This window comes from Salmo salar, chromosome ssa12 (genome assembly GCF_905237065.1).
Source record: "Salmo salar chromosome ssa12, Ssal_v3.1, whole genome shotgun sequence".
NCBI lineage: Eukaryota > Metazoa > Chordata > Actinopteri > Salmoniformes > Salmonidae > Salmo > Salmo salar.
The window spans coordinates 21598197-21620872 of NC_059453.1; the positions used below are offsets into that span (position 1 = coordinate 21598197).

Below are 22676 nucleotides of genomic sequence, written 5' to 3' on the forward strand. Positions count from 1 at the left end.
ATTATAAAAGTTTGATTACCTTTTGTTGTCTTCGTCAGAATGCACTCCCAGGACTGCTACTTCAATAACAAATGTTGGTTTGGTCCAAAATAATCCATCGTTATATCCGAATAGCGGCGTTTTGTTCGTGCGTCCCAGACACTATCTGAAATGGTAAATCAGGGTCGCGCGCATGGCGCAATTCGTGACAAAAAAAATCTAAATATTCCATTACCGTACTTCGAAGCATGTCAACCGCTGTTTAAAATCCATTTTTATGCCATTTTTCTCGTAAAAAAGCGATAATATTCCGACCGGGAATCTCCTTTTAGCTAAACAGAGGAAAGTATACAAAGCTTTCGGTCGACGCGGGCACGAGCCTGAGTCTCACAGTACTGTAACCAGCCACTACCCAAACGGGCTACTTTTTTTCAGCCAGAGCCTGTAAAGCCACGATTCAGCTTTTTACCGCCTTCTGAGACCCTATGGCAGCCGTAGGAAGTGTCATGGGACAGCTAAGATCCTCACTCTTCAATAAACAGAGACAAGAAGAACGACACCTTGTCAGACAGGCCACTTCCTGCCTGAAACCTTGTCAGGTTTTTGCCTGCCAAATGAGTTCTGTTATACTCACAGACACCATTCAAACAGTTTTAGAAACTTTAGGGTGTTTTCTATCCATATGTAATAAGTATATGCATATTCTAGTTACTGGGTAGGAGTGGTAACCAGATTAAATCGGGTACGTTTTTTATCCAGCCGTGAAAATACTGCCCCCTAGCTATAACAGGTTAACAAGCGCGTCCGTGAAAAAAGCACTGTCGTTGCACCAGTGTGTACCTAACCATAAACATCAATGCCTTTCTTAAAATCAATACACAAGTATATATTTTTAAACCTGCAAAAACCTGCATATTTAGTTAATATTGCCTGCTAACATGAATTTATTTTAACTAGGGAAATTGTGTCACTTGTCTTGCGTTCTATGCAACAGAGTCAGGTAATATGCTGCAGTTTGGGCCGCCTGGCTCGTTGCGAACTGTGTGAAGAATATTACTTCCTAACAAAGACAGCCAACTTCGCCAAACGGAGGATGATTTAACCTGTTAGGGCTAGGGGGCAGTATTGACACGGCTGGATAAAAAACGTACCCGATTTTAATCTGGTTACTACTCCTGCCCAGTAACTAGAATAAGCATATAATTATTGGCTTTGGATAGAAAACACCCTAAAGTTTCTAAAACTGTTTGAATGGTGTCTGTGAGTATAACAGAACTCATATGGCAGGCCAAAACCTGAGAAGATTTCAAGCGGGAAGTGGCCTGTCTGAGAAGTAGTGTTTCATCTTGGCTCTTTTTATTGAAGACTCAGGATCTGTGCAATAACGTGACACTTCCTACGGCTTCCATAGGGTCTCGGAGCCCAGGAAAAAGTTGAACGATATCGAGGCAGGCTCTGGCTGAAACACTTTATCGCTTTTGGCAAGTGGCCACTCGGAGTACTATGGGCTTAGGCGCGTGCCCGCTTCGACCGAATGCTTTCTTTTCCTTTGTCTGTTTACCTAAGAGCAGATTCCCGGTCGGAATATTATCGCTTTTTATGAGAAAAATGGCATAAAAATTGATTTTAAACAGCGGTTGACATGCTTCGAAGTACGGTAATGGAATATTTAGAATTTTTTTGTCACGAATTGCGCCAAGCTCGCCACCCTTATTTACCCTTTAGGATAGTGTCTAGAACGCACAAACAAAACGCCGCTATTTGGATATAACTATGGATTATTTTGGACCAAACCAACATTTGTTATTGAAGTAGAAGTCCTGGGAGTGCATTCTGACGAAGACAACAAAGGTAATAACATTTTTCTTATAGTAAATCTGACTTTGAGTGCTAAACTTGCTGGGTGTCTAAATAGCTAGCCCTGTGATGCCGGGCTATCTACTGAGAATATTGCAAAATGTGAAAAGCTATTTTAAAATCGGACATATCGGGTGCATAGAGGAGTTCTGTATCTATAATTCTTATAATTGTTATGCTTTTTGTGAACGTTTATCGTGAGTAATTTAGTAAATTCACCGGCAGTGTTCGGTGGGAATGCTAGTCACATGCTAATGTAAAAAGCGGGTGTTTGATATAAATATGAACTTGATTGAACAAAACATGCATGTATTGTATAACATAATGTCCTAGGGTTGTCATCTGATGAAGATCATCAAAGGTTAGTGCTACATTTAGCTGTGGTTTGGGTTTATGTGACATTATATGCTAGCTTGAAAAATGGGTGTCTGAATATTTCTGGCTGGGTACCTGTTAGGGCTAGTGGGCAGCATTGACACGGCTGGATAAAAAACATACCCGATTTAATCTGGTTACCACTCCTACCCAGTAACTAGAATATGCATATACTTATTACATATGGATAGAAAACACCCTAAATTTTCTAAAACTGTTTGAATGGTGTCTGTGAGTATAACAGAACTCAAATGGCAGGTCAAAACCTGAGAGATTCCTTTACAGGAAGTGGCCTGTCTGACCATTTGTTGAACTTCTTTTCCATCTCTATCATTTACTAAGGATCTCTGCTCTAACGTGACACTTCCCACGTCGTCCATAGGCTCTCAGAGCCCGGGAAAAACAGAATGTCGTCATTCCAGCCCCAGGCTGAAACACATTATCGCCTTTCTCAAGTGGCCGATCAAGAGACACTGGCTTATGCGCGTGACCCCGACCGCCCCCGCCTTTGGGATTTTTTTCCTCTGTTTGCCGAAAAGGAGATTCCCTGTCGGAATATTATCGCTTTCTACGAGAAAAGTGTCGTAAAAATTGATTTTAAACAGCGGTTGACATGCTTCGAAGTACGGTAATGGAATACTTAGAATTTTATTGTCACGAATTGCGCCAAGCGCGTGACACTTCTTTACTATTTCGGATAGTGTCTGGAACGCATCGAACAAAACGCCGCTATTCGGATATAACGATGGATTATTTTGGACCAAACCAACATTTGTTATTGAAGTAGCAGTCCTGGCTGTGTATTCTGACGAAGACAACAAAAGGTAATGAAACTTTAATAATAGTAAATATGATTATGGTGAGTGCTAAACTTGCCGGGTGTCTAAATAGCGAGCCCGTGATGCCTGGGCTATGTACTTAGAATATTGCAAAATGTGCTTTCACCAAAAAGCTATTTTAAAATCGGACATATCGAGTGCATAGAGGTCTGTATCTATAATTCTTAAAATAATTGTTATGCTTTTTGTGAACGTTTATCGTGAGTAATTTAGTAAAATGTTAGCGAATTCCCCGGAAGTTTGCGGGGGGTATGCTAGTTCTGAACGTCACATGCTAATGTAAAAAGCTGGTTTTTGATATAAATATGAACTTGATTGAACAAAACATGCATGTATTGTATAACATAATGTCCTAGGGTTGTCATCTGATGAAGATCATCAAAGGTGAGTGCTGCATTTAGCTGTCTTCTGGGTTTTGGTGACATTATATGCTGGCTTGAAAAATGGGTGTCTGATTATTTCTGGCTTGGTACTCTGCTGACATAATCTAATGTTTTGCTTTCGTTGTAAAGCCTTTTTGAAATCGGACAGTGTGGTTAGATTAACGAGAGTCTTGTCTTTAAAATGCTGTAAAATAGTCATATGTTTGAGAAATTGAAGTAATAGGATTTTTAAGGTTTTGAAAATCGCGCCACAGGATAGCAGTTGCTGTTACGTAGGTGGGACGAATTCGTCCCGCCTGGCCTAGAGAGGTTAACAAAAGAGTATTTACGAAAAAAGCACAATCGTTGCACGAATGTACCTAACCATAAACATCAATGCCTTTCTTAAAATCAATATACAGAAGTATATATTTTTAAGCCTGCATATTTAGTTAAAATAAATCCAGGTTAGCAGGCAATATTAAACTAGGGAAATTGTCACCTCTTGCGTTATTGCACGCAGAGTCAGGGTATATGCAACAGTTTGGGCCGTCTGGCTCGTTGCAAACTAATTTGCCAGAATTTTGCGTAATTATGATATAACATTGAAGGTTGTGCAATGTAACAGGAATATTTAGACTTATGGATGCCACCCGTTAGATAAAATACGGAACGGTTCCGTATTTCACTGAAAGAATACGGAACGGTTCCGTATTTCACTGAAAGAATAAACGTTTTGTTTTCAAAATTATATTTTACAGATTTGACCATATTAGTGACGTAAGGCTCGTATTTCTGTGTGTTATTATGTTATAATTAAGTCTATGATTTCATATTTGACAGAGCAGTCTGACTGAGCGGTGGTAGGCAGCAGCAGGCTCGTAAGCATTCATTCAAACAGCACTTTCGTGCGTTTGCCATCAGGTGCGGCTTTTGTGGAGCGTTGGGTAACGATGCTTCGAGGGTGGCTGTTGTCGATGTGTTCCTTATTCGAGCCCAGGTAGGGGCGAGGAGAGGGGTGGAAGCTATGCTGTTACACTGGCAATACTAAAGTGCCTATAAGAACATCCAATAGTGAAAGGTATATGAAATACAAATGGTATAGAGAGAAATAGTCCTATAATTCCTATAATAACTACAACCTAAAATTTCTTACCTGGGAATATTGAAGACTCATGTTAAAAGGAACCACCAGCTTTCATATGTTCTGAGCAAGGAACTTAAACCTTAGCTTTTTTTACATGGCACATAATGCACCTTTACTTTCTTCTCCAACACTTTGTTTTTGCATTATTTAAACCAAATTGAACATGTTTCATTATTTATTTGAGGCTAAATTGATTTTATTTATGTATTATATTAAGTTAAAATAAGTGTTCATTCAGTATTGTTGTAATTGGCATTATTACAAATAAATAAATACATTTAAAAAATCGGCGGATTTAATCGGCAGCGGCCTTTTTTTGGTCATCCAATAATCGGTATCGGTGTCGAAAAATCATAATCGGTCGACCTCTAGTATGTACTGCCTGAAGGGGCAGCGGCCCCTAAATGGCATAAGCTGCTCATCAACTGTAATGTCGGGCCCAGGGTTGTAAAACAGGGGAAGGCGGTCCACCCACTTGTCCCACGCTGACCTGATTGCAGCTAGCTTGTCTCTCTGCTGCCGAGCTGGTCTGGTGTCTCGGTTATCGAAGCGGATAGTCCAGGAATTCTTTTGAAGTTTTCCAGAGACATTGTTGCACAGAAAAAATCTCTTCTAGTTTCTGCATCCCAAAGGGATTCTGTGGATTCCCCATTGGATCTGAACACCTGCAAGCATAACAACCCCAAAGTATGCATGTAAATGAGTTTGGTCCATTCCTCTCCAAAAACATGCCATCCCTCCAAATTAGTGCAGTCCAGAATGATTTTCTGGTTGGTGTCTGGGATGAACAGTTCAAAAGAAGACTATGTCCTGCACATGCGTAACCGCCATCCGTGTCGACGCAGAATTGACAGGGACAAGATCCTGATTAATTCTTCATCTTCCAAAGTGGAAGATGCTCCTTCCACACTAGCTTCTCTCTGCAAAAATGATTTCTAAGGCCCTCTGAGCAGAGATTCTTTTTGCCATACTGATTGATTGTAGTAAGGAGCCACACATGCAAAGCTATTTATTTGTTGTCCCTCCCCCAATTTGCACCTGGCTGGGGTGGAGTGTTGCAAAATACTGACTTTTTTACAATGTATTGAAATAATGTATTGTAAAAACATTGTGCAGGTTCCCGCAAGACATTGTGTAGTTTCACACACTACAAAGGGTAAAGAGTGCTAGAAAACCGGGAGACAGGCAGACAAGCAGGGATACAAACCGGTTTTTGGTTGAAAATGGGTCTCACAGACCCGAACACCACACAAGGTTTAAATATGCTGTCTTGCCCATTTACCCTCTGAATGGCACACATACACAATCCATGTCTCAAGGCTTAACAATCATTCTTTAATGTGTCTCCTCCCCTTCATCTACACTGATTGAAGTGGATTTAACAAGTGACATCAATAATGGATCATAGCTTTCACCTGGATTCACCTGGTCAGTCTGTCATGGAAAGAGCAGGTGTTCCTAATAGGGATGCACCGAGGTAACATTTTTGTCCGATATCCAATATTTTCCTTGCCAAAAAACCCGATAGCGGCCTTTTAAGCATTCTTGTACAGTTATATAGTTGAAACACACAAGTTATTTTGTTGGCATTTACGTATGTCCACGTGTAGCGCAGTATTTTTCGTGGCGCCATTACGTCATCTACCTACGTTATATAGGTATGCACGTCAGCTTTGACATCAGTTTTGCACATCGGCGTTAAACTAGACATCGGGCTGATGCCGATGTTGGCATTTTTAGCTAATATCGGCCGATTCCGATATGTTCACCGACTAGATCATGCATCCCTAGTTCCTAATGTTTTCTATAGTCAGTGAGCAATATGTTTGGAACATCAAATCGCATTAAAATCACCATATCTAATTGCAAGACAAAGAATCCTGAAAATCGCAATACATATCGTATCGGCACTTAAGTATTGTGATATCGTATCGCGTATCTGTGCGTTAGAGATTTAGATGAGTATGACGTGTTTCCCTTTAATGCCTAGGAAGCTCAAACTCCCATTAGACAGCTCTGTCAAAATACGTTAATTACTCACCAAAATTTGAGTTTCAATGATCAACTATCTTCATTTACTCCCGTTACAGCCGGTAGCTATGTACTTCCAAAAAAAATTTCTATATAAAAATTCACAAGCTACCGAAAAATTGCCACTTCGGCACTTCCAATGTATTGAGTTGTTTTAGACATTCGACCTGTAGGTGGCCGTAATGAAAGTGCCGAATCGGATTTTATTCAGTTGCTTGTAAATTTGTATTTAGACTTTTTGGAAGTACATAGCGTAATGGGAGTAAATGAAGATGGTTGCTCATCCATATTTTGTGAGTAACAAACGTATTTTGACAGCGCTACCAAATGGGAGTTTGAATCTGAGACGCATCATACTCATCGTCAAAATCTCTAATGCTCAGATACTGGGGCAGACTCTATGACTAGCGTGATATTCCGTTCCACTGCTTTAACGAGAGGAGCCCTCCGTCAGCACGCTCCCTGCTCTCCAAATGGCACATTTAGGGCTCACCCGTCACACACACTCATGACTCACTTAGTAATGGAACCTCCGAGGGGGACAAATGGGTTGTCACCCACCCCCAGGAAGCACTTAGCCGGCGCAAAAAGACGCTGTCATGAGCCTGGCCTATATTACAGCCTAATTGGCAGTTTTAAATGCCAGTCTGCAGTCACTTCACACGTTTTAAGCCGTTTATATTTAAGCCTCACCGTTTCCTCTCATTATATACCAATCTCTCCCCGTTAGCAGATATTGCAATTTTTGCGTCTCCCACTCACATCTGTCAGTTCTCAACTTGAAAAGAGAGAGGGTGGGATGAATGAAAGACGGACAGAGAAAAAGATGCCGTGTTAAAGTGGACATGGATGGCGTGATGAGGCGTAAGAAACTATTGTTAAAGGAAATTTGAACAGCTCTTGCATCGCGTACTATCTGATAACAACAGTTGTCTTCCAGGGCTCCTGACTGAACATTTACTTGCATTTTGCGACCCTTTAACTTGTCGCAAGTTACATTTTTAGTTGGTCACATTACATGCTCACCTCAGTCCAAACGTCCTATTTTTACAGGCTATTAAAACAATGATTTGGTGAAACAGTAATGTGCATTATCCTCACAATTCCTGTATAAAAGTATCTGCCCTGCCCCTGTTTCGCTGAGGCCTGCTGGCAAGCCACTCACTCCGTCTCCCCCGCGCTCTGGGAGAAAAAAATGTGTTCTGATTGTAGGCTGTAACATTTTAAAATGCAATTGCGGGAAAAACACAGCTTTGGAAGCAATTACTGACCCTGTTGAAGGAGATTCTCAGATTTTTGTAGGTATACTTTTTTTTCTCTCAACAAATAATATGAAACAGCTCTATAGCAACTACTTTAGAACCAAGATATTTGATATGGCTTTGATACAGAGCTCAGAAAATGTATGGCAAATGGAGCTGGGCGATATGGACAAGAATCCATCTCACAATAAATTGACAGTTTTTTTTGCAATAATGATAAACCAGCAATTTTTATTAACTTTTTTTAGGGAGGTGCTACAGCTGGGCGACATGGACAAAACATATTGCGATTAAATGTAACTATTTTGCTCGACAACAACAAATTCAACGATAAACTTTAAATGGGCAGTTACTTTTCATTAGCGCCATGGTTCTAGACAATTTCTTCCGCAGTGCCAAGTAAGACAACTGAGATGGTAGCCTATCAACAAGTAAGCTATTTCATCTAACATATCCAAGAAATGCATGATTGATATTTCAATGTGCAACCTGTCAAAATAGGATCCAGAATTATCAGATTTATTTTTGACTCTTCAGTTTGCCAACATCTTTGTGCATATTGGCCTATATAGGCTATATTATTCAACACCTGAGGAAGTGTGAATTTAAATTACAATGTCCTACAAAAACTTACCAGTGCTAGGCCTAGGCTTCTTGATGTCGGTCTATTTGCCGCAAATGGCGCACTACAGCCTACTCTGGTTGAGAAGTGGTGCCACGAACTCGATATTAAGAGGTGAGACATGCATGATATAGTCACAGAAAGCTGTGACTAGAAGAACAGTAGTTGCTTTAAACTTTTCGCAGCAATAGTATTTTGAGCAATGGTCATTTGCTTGTGCTTCTCAGAATGCATCTCTCCCTCCTCCGTGTCAGTGGGGGGAGGGAGTGAGTCAGCAGCCAACAGCAAAACGGAACAGGCAGATATTTCATAGCAGGAATCAACACAATGCGTATATTACTGTTGTTCTTAAACCATTGGTCAATCTACAGGAACGTTGTGTAGCAAAATTACCGGAAATTACCGACTTAAGCAAAATGCTTCAGTAAGAGGATGGCGATGTCGGTGTCAATCATTTTCGGTTTGTCTCAGCTCTAATAGAAAATACCCCAAATTCTCACCCCAAGCAAATAAGCCTTGTTCATCCATCAAGTTGAAGTCCCATCTGAATACCTGAAAAGCACTTTTCATTTAGTTGAATGGTTTTGGAGAAGGAAGGGTGGTGCCTGAATAGCCTAGTTTTGCTAGTTTCCAAATCTGGTTTAGTTGGGTCATTAGCCCCTTTGTGTTGAAATAGACACTCTTCTTGCTCTATTTCGTGCTCTTGCAATCTACTCCAGCCAGGAAATATAAAGTCAGCACAGATCCCATCGCCAGCTCCCTGCTGCTCAAAGGATGGCAGAGGTGTGTACATGCGTGTGTGTATCTGAGGAGACAGAAAGTAGTCTGTGTGTGTAAGAGGGAGCTGCAGGAGAAGGAGTGTGTGTGTGTGCTTGGCTCACGCAGGCTGTGAAAATAAGCCATGCTTGACTTGGTGATTGACTGACCGGGATATTGTGTGTGTGTGTGAAGGCGCCTGGCTCTGACAGAAAACTGCCACTCACTGCTGGCCTCAGCCACTAAGCTTAGCAGAGAATATACAGCTGGATGGAGATGGAGAGTGAAGAACCTAGAGGGAGAAGTAGTGGTGAGAGCAAGTGAAAGAAGGAAGAGCTGGAGGGAGAGAACTAAAGGGAAAGACGGTGAGTAGAAAAGGAGGGAGTGATATTGAGGAAGTGGGAGAGCCAGGGCTACAGTTGAATTCGGATGTTTACATACACTTAGGTTGGAGTCATTAAAACTAGTTTTTCAACCACTCCACAAATTTCTTGTTAACAAAATATCGTTTTGACAAGTTTGTTAGGACATCTACATTGTGCATGACACAAGTCATCATTCCAACAATTGTTTACAGACAGATTATTTCACTTATAATTCACTATCACAATTCCAGTGGGTCAGAAGTTTACATACACGAAGTTTACTGCCTTTAAACAGCTTGGAAAATTACAGAAAATTATGTCATGGCTTCTGATAGGCTAATTGACATAATTTGAGTCAATTGGAGGTGTACCTGTGGATTTATTTCAAGGCCTACCTTCCAACTCAGTGCATCTGCTTAACATTATGGGAAAATCCAAATAAAGATCTCAGAAAAAAAAATTGTAGACCTCCACAAGTTTGGTTCATCCTTGGGAGCAATTTCCAAACACCTGAAGGTACCACGTTCATCTGTACAAACAATAGTACGCAAGTATAAACACCATGGGATCACGCAGCCGTCGCACCGCTCAGGAAGGAGACGCGTTCTGTCTCCTAGAGATGAACGTACTTTGGTGCGAAAAGTGCAAATCAATCCCAGAACAACAGCAAAGGACCTTGTGAAGATGCTGGAGGAAACAGGTACAAACGTATTTATATCCACAGTAAAACAAGTCCTATATCGACACAACCTGAAAGGCCGCTCAGCAAGGAAGAAGCCACTGCTCCAAAACCTCCATTAAAAAAGCCAAAATATTAGCTAGCTGGCAAGCATTTATGATGCCAGCGAAACACGTTCGTCATGCTCTAGGAACGTATTTCCTCCAACGTTATAATGACAAGGTACCTCTCGGCCCCAAAACACAAGTTTTCTGCAGACTTGTGGGAGGAGTGCCGATGACGTCACCCACTGTATGCGCTTTCGGTAGCCTGATTTGCTTCGACTGAGAAATCTGCACACAGTGCCTCCCTGACCACCTCCTGAATTGGTCAGCTAGATCAGACCACAAAGCGACTTTTGTGCGTCAAGACCCGTCTTTTCAATGCGATCTACGTATTCTGAAAAAAGTCACAGAAGTGTAGACATGACCAAAGTCACAGAATTGCACTTGATCCAGACAGATAAACTCAGCTACTGCTCTGTTCAATATTTGGGCTTATTTTGAGTTTAGTTAACAATGCAGATTTCTGAAAGCTAATGCAACTCTTGAGGCTACGCCAAGACGGGGTAAATTCCTAGAAATCAGGAGAAAAGAGAAGGGTTTTCTAAGAAACCTGACCAGCAACACTCTTCAGGAAACTCTTAGCACTGGTGCAGGATAAACAGTGGTTTCTTCAGAAAGTGTGGTTTTGCTTTAAACCGTCAGTGTATTCTGTTATTTTTACATGAAAAGGGTAATTTCATCAAAGATGGCAATAAAAAAAAAAAGTGTAAAATTTGAGCTGCACAGGCATGGTCGCATTTGGTCGGAGCTTCTCCCGTAACATTCCAAGCAATCTAAACCATTCGGCTTTGAGACTGGGTAAAATCCAAAACTGCATTTTATTAACCCTTAAGTCAATTTCCACAGCCCTGCAGAAATCTAATTACCAAGTTCTGTTTGGGTTAATTTGTTGTATCCACTGAGTCTCATCCCCTGTAATGTCTTCAATTGTCTCCCTCCACCACAATTCCCAGTCACACTTCCTGACGATGTTACCAAAATACTCTTCCCCCATCTCCCTTCCCTATGGGGAACCAACATTGAGTGATGCAGTGATTATGTATTTTCACTGGCTGTTAACTGTCAAAACACGCTTCCTGACAGTGTTACCCAAATACGCTTGCCCCCTCCCTTGAGTGATGCTGTATTTTCACTGCCTGTCTAACTGTTAACTGTGTTTGTCAGGTGGCACCAACACCCTCCTCATTAAACTCTTCTTAAATATCATCCTCCATCCCTCCCTTCCTCCTGCTTTTTTGCATCTTCACTGTGAGGTGTGGATCAGCAGTAGACTCACCAAGCAGCGTTAGCACGTTAGCTCATTAGCACGCTGCGATGGAATCAAGTGTGAGGTGAATGGGCTGGGAGATGGAATTGGGAGCGATAGCAGACCTGCCAACTTGCACACGTTTTGCGTACCATGCTTGCAAGCAATTTGAGGTCAAAGTACACTGGTATGAAAAATACACAGAAATAGACTAGTTGGCACGTTGTGGTTTTTGACTCAACCGTCTGAAGTTGGGGCTGAGCCAATCAGAGGACTTGGGCGAGGACAAAACTCTTTAGCTCTCTGCTCATGCCCGCCCCCCTTAGTTGTAGTACTATCAAAGATGGTGGATAAATGAAAATAGTTCATTCAGGCCATTTACCATTAGTGATGCACCGATGTGACGTTTTTGGCCGATATCAGATATTTTCCTTGCAACAAAAAAAAACGATACCGATATTTAACATTTTAGCGGCCTTTTTAAGCATTCTAGTACAGTTAAATAGTTAACCTGTTGGGGATAGGGGGCAGTAGTTGCACGGCCGGATAAAAAATGTACCCGATTTAATCTGGTTACTACTCCTGCCCAGTAACTAGAATATGCATATAATTGTTTGATTTGGATAGAAAACACCCTAAAGTTTCTAAAACTGTTTGAATGGTGTCTGTGAGTATAACAGAACTCATTTGGCAGGCCAAAACCTGAGAAGATTCCAAACAGGAAGCGCTCTCTCTGACCATTTCATGGCTTATTGATCATCTCTAACAAAAACAGGGGATCTCTGGCATGACGTGACATTTTCTAACGCTCCCATAGGCTCTCAGAAGGCGCCAGAAAGCTGAATCGTGGCTTTGCAGCCCATGGCTGAAAAACAGTAGCGCATTTTGATAGTGGTCGATCTGAGGACAATGGGACAGGGCGCGCGACTCTGTTTACTTTCTCTCTCTTTGAACGAAAACCACCACTCCCGGTCGGAATATTATCGCTTTTTTACGAGAAAAATGGCATAAAAATTGATTTTAAACAGCGGTTGACATGCTTCGAAGTACGGTAATGGAATATTTAGAAATTTTTTGTCACGAAATGCGTCGGGCGCGTGACCCTTATTTACCCTTCGGATAGTGTCTTGAACGCACGAACAAAACGCCGCTATTTGGATATAACTATGGATTATTTGGGACCAAACCAACATTTGTTATTGAAGTAGCAGTCCTGGGAGTGCATTCTGACGAAGAACACCAAAGGTAATCAAACTTTTCTAATAGTAAATCGGAGTTTGGTGAGTGCCACACTTGGTTGGTGTCAAAATAGCTAGCCCTGTGATGCCAGGCTATCTACTTAGAATATTGCAAAATGTGCTTTCACCGAAAAGCTATTTTAAAATCGGACATATCGAGTGCGTAAAGGAGTTCTGTATCTATAATTCTTAAAATAATTTAGTAAATTCACCGGAAGTGTTCGGTGGGAGTGCTAGTCACATGCTAATGTAAAAAGCTGGTTTTTGATATAAATATGAACTTGATTGAACAAAACATGCATGTATTGTATAACATAATGTCCTAGGATTGTCATCTGATGATCATCAAAGGTTAGTGCTGCATTTAGCTGTGGTTTGGGTTTATGTGACATTATATGCTAGCTTGAAAAATGGGTGTCTGATTATTTCTGGCTTGGTACTCTGCTGACATAATCTAATGTTTTGCTTTCGTTGTAAAGCCTTTTTGAAATCGGACAGTGTGGTTAGATTAACGAGAGTCTTGTCTTTAAAATGGTGTAAAATAGTCATATGTTTGAGAAATTGAAGTAATAGCATTTCTAAGGTATTTGAATAACGTGCCACGGGATTCCACTGGCTGTTGAGTAGGCGTCCCACCTAGCCCATAGAGGTTAACACACACACGGACGCAGCGGTCTAAGGCACTGTATCTCCGTGCAAGAGGCGTCAACTACAGTCCCTGGTTCGAATCCAGGCTGTATCACATCTGGCCGTGATTGGGCAGCGCACAATTGGCCCAGCATCGTCCGGGGTAGGCCGTCATTGTAAATAAGAATTTGTTCTTAACCGACTTGCCTAGTTAAAGGTTACACACACACACACACCACACTGACCAAAAAGTTATTTTGTTGGCATTTACGTATGTCCCCATTACAGTAAAACATAATCAAAACCTATTTCTTTCACTTACTTGCTGTGCTGTTTCGTTGTTCATTTGTTCAGTCATTTCATTCTCAACCAGGATGTCTATGGAACGCCGTTTGGGTCTTTGCGTGTCAGAAAAGATAACACTATTTGACGTGTCAGGACCTAAATATGACTGCACGTCACAATAATTTAACGCGTTCATAAAATTTTTTATGTAGTTATTACTCATTGATTAAACTCACTCGTATTTCATATGTCACAACGATTCATAGATACAACTTTACCAGCATCATAGCATACGTATCGCGCACCTACAGTGCTGGTCATAAAAAAAAAAAAAAGCTAGCTAGTTCATGGATGCAAACAATGTTCTTCCCCAAAAACATAGCAAAACGACATCTGTTTCTGTAGCTATAGTTAGCTAGCTAACTATATAGCTAGGTGTCATCTAAAATAACCCTAATTTATAAGACAGTTCTTATTTGCTTAATAGTGGTCCCATCTATGTGAAGCTAGCCACAATAAGGATTAGCCACAACAGTGTACTTTGCGGTTAGCCTTCAAAATACAAGTATGTCATTGATAGTGATGCAAATGAATACAAAGAGTAGAATTATGCCATAATTGAATAGATCATGCTAAACGAGGTTGGAATGTTATATTAAATCAACAAAAGACAATTTGTTAATTTGACAAATCTGTTGAAATCACATTGGATTTATTAGACTTCAGAATTACATTGGGGGCATACTTATTTCACTGTACAGCCTTACCCATGGTTTGTGGATCAATGAAATTGGGGTATCAGTCAACTCAGTGACACCCAGAGAACATTAGTGTTGTAGCTCTTATTGCGGGACTCTGAAACAACTGTGAATTTAGCCACATTTATTGTCAACCTATGTGCATTGAACACTATTCCTGAGGAAAACAATACTGCGTGGATGTTTTGGAGTCTGATAAGTCTGAGGAGGACGTTGGGGAAAAATATCTTGGGTATTGAGTAGACTGATATCCCGTTTCATTGATCCCCAATACTTAGTTAATCCTTAGGTGTACAGTGCAATGTGAATGTGTATATATTTTTAAAACTGCATATTTAGTTAATATTGCCTGCTAACATTAATTTCTTTTAACTAGGGAAAATGTGTCACTTCTCTTGCAACAGAGTCAGGGTATATGCAGCAGTTTGGGCCGCCTGGCTCGTTGCGTACTGTGAAGACTATTTCTTCCTAACAAAGACAGCCGACTTCGCCAAACAGGGGATGATTTAACAAAAGCGCATTTGCGAAAAAAGCACTATCGTTGCACGACTGTGCCTAACCATAAACATCAATGCCTTTCTTAAATTCAATACACAGAAGTATATGTTTTTAAACCTGCATATTTAGCTAAAAGAAATCCAGGTTAGCAGGCAATAATAACCAGGTGAAATTGTCACTTCTCTTGCGTTCATTGCACGCAGAGTCAGGGTATATGCAACAGTTTGGGCCGCCTGGCTCGTTGCGAACTAATTTGCCAGAATTTTACGTAATTATGACATAACATTGAAGGTTGTGCAATGTAACAGGAATATTTAGACTTAGGGATGCCACCCGTTAGATAAAATACGGAACGGTTCTGTATTTCACTGAAAGAATAAACGTTTTGTTTTCAAGATGATAGTTTCCGGATTCGACCATATTAATGACCTAAGGCTCGTATTTCTGTGTGTTTATTATATTATAATTAAGTCTATGATTTGATAGAGCAGTCTGACTGAGCGGTGGTAGGCAGCAGCAGGCTCGTAAGCATTCATTCAAACAGCACTTTAGTGCGTGTTGTCAGCAGCTCTTCGCTGTGCTTCAAACATTGCGCTGTTTATGACTTAAAGCCTATCAACTCCCAAGATTAGGCTGGTGTAACCGATGTGAAATGGCTAGCTAGTTAGCCGGGTGAGCGCTAACAGCGTTTCAAACGTCACTCGCTCTGAGACTTGGAGTAGTTGTTCCCCTTGCTCTGCATGAGTAACGCTGCTTCGAGGGTGGCTGCTGTTGATGTGTACCTGGTTCAAGCCCAGGTAGGAGCGAGGAGAGGGACGGAAGCTATACTGTTACACTGGCAATACTAAAGTGCCTATAAGAACATCCAATAGTCAAAGATATAGGAAATACAAATCGTATCGAGAGAAATACTCCTATAATAACTACAACCTAAAACTTCTTACCTGGGAATATTGAAGACTCATGTTAAAAGGAACCACCAGCTTTCATATGTTCTCATGTTCTAAGCAAGGAACTTAAACGTTAGCTTTCTTACATGGCACATATTGCACTTTTACTTCTCCAACACTTTGTTTTTGCATTATTTAAACCAAATTGAACATGTTTCATTATTTATTTGAGGCTAAATTAATTTTATTGATGTATTATATTAAGTTAAAATAAGTGTTCATTCAGTATTGTTGTAATTGTCATTATTACCCCAAAAAAATTTAATCGGCATCGTTTTTTTTTTGGGGCCCTCCAATAATCGGTATCGGCGTTGAAAAATCATAATCGGTCAACCTCTACTCACAAGGATTCATTGCTAAGAATAATGAAAATGACTTCTGTTTCCACTGGTCATTGTTTTCAGGCTGGTTGTATTGGTTCTAGCTTGGTACCAAGCTAAAGCTAGTTAGCTACCCCAGAAGTTGCAGTCAAACAAATAATGCTTTATTACCAACACGGTATTGTAAACACATAATTCGTGGCAGGTGTTTGCAGACTTTTTGGTACAGCTTTGACACTGCTACTGATAGTAGTGGTGGCGCCTGCACTTGCAAATTCAGAACACACAACATTCTGTCATAGAACTGTGTTATTTGACATGTCAAATAGTGTTATTTGACTATCTTTTTTTGACACGTAAAGACCCAAACTGTGTTCCATAGTAGTATGTATGTATGTATGTTGTCCAGCATGACAATGCCACCAGCCATACTGCTCGCTGTGTGCGTGATTTCCTGCAAGACAGTAATGTCAGTGTTCTGCCATGGCCAGCAACGAGCCTGGATCTCAATCCCATTGAGCACGTCTGGGACCTGTCGGATCGGAGGGTGAGGGCTAGGGCCAGTCACCCCAGAAATGTCTGGGAACTCGCAGGTGCCTTGGGGGAAGAGTGGGGTAACATCTCACAGCAAGAACTGGCAAATCTGGTGCTGTCCATGAGGAGGAGATGCACTGCAGTACTTAATTCAGCTGGTGGCCACACCAGATACTGACTGTTACTTTTGATTTTGACGCCCCCCTTTGTTCAGGGACACATTATTCAATTTCTGTGGAACTTGTTCAGTTTGTCTCAGTTGGTGAATCTTGTTATGTTCATGCAAATATGTACACATGTTAAGTTTGCTGAAATAAACGCAGTTGACAGTGAGAGGACGTTAATTTTTTTGCTGAGTTTAGGTATGCACATCGGTTTTGCACATCGGCGTTAAACTAGACATTGGGCCAATACCGATGTTGGCATTTTTAGCTAATATCGCCCGATTCCGATATGTTCACCGACTATATCGTGCATCCCTATTTACCATTGCGAAAACTGTCAGTTCCTGTCTACTTAAGGGGGTGGCTCTCACATAGAGACCAATGCGATAGCAGCTGGGTCTGGTCTGCTCAGTTCTTTGACTTCAATTGAACCAGGAAAAACCAGCGCAGGGTTTTCTATCTTCCTCCCGAGCTGGATGGCAGCTCCACTTCATCCACCGATGTGTGAGGGGGAAAAGGGTAGGGATAATGGAGAATGAACTGTTTGCTATTTTCCCCATAATTGTTGGTCATGCACAACCCCAAAAGTCCATTTGTCTATGATTTGAGCAGTGCGGTGTCTCCGGGCCCGGGGGTGCCGCCACTGCGCTGAAGTGGTTCTCATAAAAATGATTCAAGGTTGGCAGGTCTGCGATAGGCTGGCGATACTGTACTTCAATGGCACTTACACAGACAGGAATATTTGCCCATGAATTTTCATGATTGTTATCAATCCATATTATTTACCTGTTTTTCTCTCTCCCTCTCTTCCTCTTCTACAGTGGATCTAGGCTCCTTATCATGGGACGACCTGGAGAACGACCTGCCAGACGAGCTGATCCCCAATGGAGGCTCTGGCATGGGGGGTATGACAGGGGGCTCCATGCCCTCCAATGGGGGTAATGCCAACCCTGGGGGTCCTGGACCTCTGGGCTCCAAGGTCCCGGACGCAGTGGCCAAGCACAAGCAGCTGTCAGAACTCCTCCGGGTGGGTAGTGCCTCTGGTCTCACTGGGGGTGCTGGAGGAGGGACTCAGCCCGGTGGCATTGGGGGTCAGTTGGGTGCAGCACACGGGAAGAGCTCCTTGGGTCAAGGGTCACCGAAAGCGGGTACCGGACAGAACTTCAACCAGTCTCTGGGGGGCCACGCCGGGATGTTAGCCCAGGGTGGGCAGCACCAGCCGGGCCAGGTGATAAACGGAGGCCTGGGGCTGGGTCCTGGAGGTGGACGAGGCCGGGGGCAGTACCAGGCCATGCAGGGGGCACCAGGAGGAGGAGCGGGCAGCTCGCTGGCAGAGACCCTCACACAGCAGGGCGGACCGCAGGTGGGCGCTGCCACCCTGAATGTTGCCGCCGCCGCCGCCCAGCAGGCGGGCAACATTAACAAGGTGAGTCACAGGGATGAGAGACTCAGACACACACACACACACACACACACACACAAACTACTCTTAGTCATAGAGAGGCATGTATGAAATGTGTGTCTGTGACAGAAAGACAGGTCTTGAATGTGCCAAATGGTCAGAGAGCAGCTATCTGTTTATAGCTCTGCTTTGTGTGTGTTGAATCATCATTTGTACAGGATCATCCATGAATTCTCAGCTTTGGTGCTAGTTACTGTGTAGAGCAGATCCATCCTGATTGGGTGATAGCTCTCTGATACTGCTGGGTACTAAATCGGAAACAAATAAATGCCCTCCGCAGAAGCCGAACCATTTAGAAAGATTCAGACATATGTTGCGGTCATGTCGGGAACTCGGAAATACAACCCTTTTACTGGGAAAAGTGCATGTGAATGTCCCACCAACATCTTAATGCCCAGACGGCATCCCTAGCCGCGTCCCCCGAGCATGTTCGGACCAGCTGGCTGGTGTGTTTACGGACATATTCAATCTCTCCCACCCCAGTCTGCTGTCCCCACATGCTTCAAGATGGCCACCATTGTTCCTGTACCCAAGAAGACAATAGTCATTTAGTTCAGTTACCATCGCCCCGTAGCACTCACTTCTGTCATCATTAAGTGCTTTGAGAGACTAGTCAAGGATCATATCACCTCCACCTTACCTGTCACCCTAGACCCACTTAAATTGCATCGTCAAGGCGCCCTGTGCAATTGGGGCCTGGGCTTCCTGACGGGCTGCGCCCAGGTGGTGAAGGTAGGAAACTTCTCCACTTAGCTGATACTCAACACTGGGGCCCCACAAGGTTGCATGCTCAGCCCCCTCCTGTAGTCCCTGTACACCCATGACATGCGTGGCCATGCACGCCTCCAACTACATTTACATTTTAGTCATTTAGCAGACACTCTTATCCAGAGCGACTTACAGTAGTGAGTGCATACATTTCATACATTTCCCCCCGTACTGGTCCCCCGTGGGAATCGAACCCACAACTCTGGCGTTGCAAACACCATGCTCTACCAACTGAGCCACACGGGACCAACTCAATCTTCAAGTTTGCAGACAACACAACAGTAGTAGGCTTGATTACCAACCACAATGAGACAGCCTGAGGGAGGAGGTGAAGGGCACTCAGGAGTGTGGTGTCAGGATAACAACCTCTCACTCAACGTCAAAATAACAAAGAATGTGATCGTGGACTTCAGGTAACAGCAGAGGGCGCACCTCTCAATCCACATCGACGGGACAGCAGTGGAGAAGGTGGAAAGTTTGAAGTTCCTTGGCGTACACATCGCGGACAAACTGAAATGGCAACAGCGCCTCTTCAACCTCAGGAGGCTGAATAAATTTGGCTTGTCACCTAAAACCCTCACAAACTTTTACAGATGCACAGTTGAGAGCATCCTGTCGGGCTGTATCGCCGCCTGATATGGCAACTGCACCACCCACAACCGAAGGGCTCTCCAGAGGGTGGTGCGGTCTGCACAACGCATCACCGGGGACAAACTACCTGCCCTCCAGGGCACCTACAGCACCCATGTCACACGATGGCCAAAAAGATCATCAAGGACATCAACCACCCGAGCCACTGCCTGTTCACCCCGCTACCATCCAGAAGGCGAGGTCAGTACAGGTGCATCAATGCTGGGACAGAGAGACTGAAAAACAGCTTCTATCTCAAGGCCATCAGACTGTTAAACAGCCATCACTAACACAGAGGCTGCTGCCTACATACAGACTTTAATAAATGGATCACTAGCCACTTTAATAATGCCACTTTAATAGTGTTTACTTATCTTAAATTACTCATCTCATATGTAAATACTATATTTTATACCATCTATTGCATCTTGCTTATGCCGCTCGGTCATTGCTCATTCATATTTATATGTACACTACCATTCAAAAGTTTGCGGTCACTTAGAAATGTCCTTGTTTGTGAAAGAGAAACACATTTTTTGTCCATTTAAAATAACATCAAATTGATCAGCATTAACCTCTCTAGGGCAGGCGGGACGAATTCGTCCCACCTACGCAACAGCCAGTCTAATCCAGTGGCGCGATTTTCAAATACCTTAGAAATGCTATTACTTCAATTTCTCAAACATATGACTATTTTACAGCTATTTAAAGACAAGACTCTCGTTAATCTAACCACACTGTCCGATTTCAAAAAGGCTTTACAACGAAAGCAAAACATTAGATTATGTCAGCAGAATACCAAGCCAGAAATAATCAGACACCCATTTTTCAAGCTAGCATATAATGTCACATAAACCCAAACCACAGCTAAATGCAGCACTAACCTTTGATTATCTTCATCAGATGACACACCTAGGACATTGTTATACAATACATGCATGTTTTGTTCAATCAAGTTCATATTTATATCAAAAACCAGCTTTTTACATTGGCATGTGACGTTCAGAACTAGCATACCCCCCGCAAACTTCCGGGGAATTTACTAACAATTTACTAAATTACTCACGATAAACGTTCACAAAAAGCATAACAATTATTTTAAGAATTATAGATACAGAACTCCTCTATGCACTCGATATGTCCGATTTTAAAATAGCTTTTTGGTGAAAGCACATTTTGCAATATTCTAAGTACATAGCCCAGGCATCACGGGCTAGCTATTTAGACACCCGGCAAGTTTAGCACTCACCAATATCAGATTTACTATTACAAAAGTTTGATTACCTTTTGTTGTCTTCGTCAGAATGCACTCCCAGGACTGCTACTTCAATAACAAATGTTGGTTTGGTCCAAAATAATCCATCGTTATATCCGAATAGCGGCGTTTTGTTCGTGCGTTCCAGAAACTATCCGAAATGGTAAATCGGGGTCGCGCGCATGGCGCAATTCGTGACAAAAAAAATCTAAATATTCCATTACCGTACTTCGAAGCATGTCAACCGCTGTTTAAAATCCATTTTTATGCCATTTTTCTCGTTAAAAAAGCGATAATATTCTGACCGGGAATCTCCTTTTAGCTAAACAGAGGAAAGTAAACAAAGCTTTCGGTCGACGCGGGCACGAGCCTGAGTCTCACAGTACTGTAACCAGCCACTACCCAAACGCGCTACTTTTTTTCAGCCAGAGCCTGCAAAGCCACGATTCAGCTTTTTACCGCCTTCTGAGACCCTATGGCAGCCGTAGGAAGTGTCACGGGACAGCTAAGATCCTCACTCTTCAATAAACAGAGACAAGAAGAACGACACCTTGTCAGACAGGCCACTTCCTGCATGAAACCTTGTCAGGTTTTTGCCTGCCAAATGAGTTCTGTTATACTCAGACACCATTCAAACAGTTTTAGAAACTTTAGGGTGTTTTCTATCCATATGTAATAAGTATATGCATATTCTAGTTACTGGGTAGGAGTGGTAACCAGATTAAATCGGGTACATTTTTTATCCAGCCGTGAAAATACTGCCCCCTAGCCATAACAGGTTAAAATGATAAACTTGGATTAGCTAACACAACGTGCCATTGGAACACAGGAGTAATGGTAGCTGATAATGGGCCTCTGTACGCCTATGTAGACAATCCATAAAGAATCTGCCGTTTCCAGCTTCAATAGTCATTTACAACATTTAACATTATGTCTACACTGCATTTCTGATCAATTTGACAATATTTCTAAGTGACCTCAAACTTTTGAACAATGTATATATTCATTTTTCATTACTTTACTTAGATTTGTGTGTATTTGGTAGCTGTTGTGGAATTGTTAGGTTACGTGTTAGATATTGCTGCACTGTCGGAACTAGAAGCACAAGCATTTCGCCACACTCGCAATAACATCTGCTAACCATGTGTATGTGACCAATCACATTTTTATTTGATTAATTACGACTAGGAAACTCTGGTATGAACTCTGGGCCCTGATCTTTCCCACCTGCTGAACTCTGACGCCACGCACCACTGAAAATGGCACAAAAAAAAATTGTTCCTTCCTAGCACGTGAACTCGCCAAGTAGATAAGTCGTTCCTCCGATCACTCCGACATGACGTGAATGCGGCATTAGCCATAGCCTGGTCCCAGATATGTTGGTCTTGTCTTGCCCCTTCCTATGGTCCCTAAACAGATCTGGAACCAGGAAACACTTAGCCAGTGCTTAAGTTTTTACTGGGCTTAATTCACTGGCTTAATTGCCCAATTAATGAGTGGTGAGAACCTCCATAGCCTTTCGTTACAACGCCTGGTCTTTGTTTCTAACGGGATGATACATTT

General features: G+C 42.3%; 1 protein-coding gene across 1 annotated transcript in view; it reads left to right on the top strand.

The window, feature by feature from the left end:
- Positions 1-22676, top strand: part of LOC106564464 (CREB-binding protein-like) — a 64700-nt gene that overhangs the window by 7336 nt on the left and 34688 nt on the right. Inside the window, 1 exon segment of the mRNA XM_045691019.1 lies at positions 17820-18424. Coding sequence (XP_045546975.1) covers positions 17820-18424 — 605 coding nt within the window.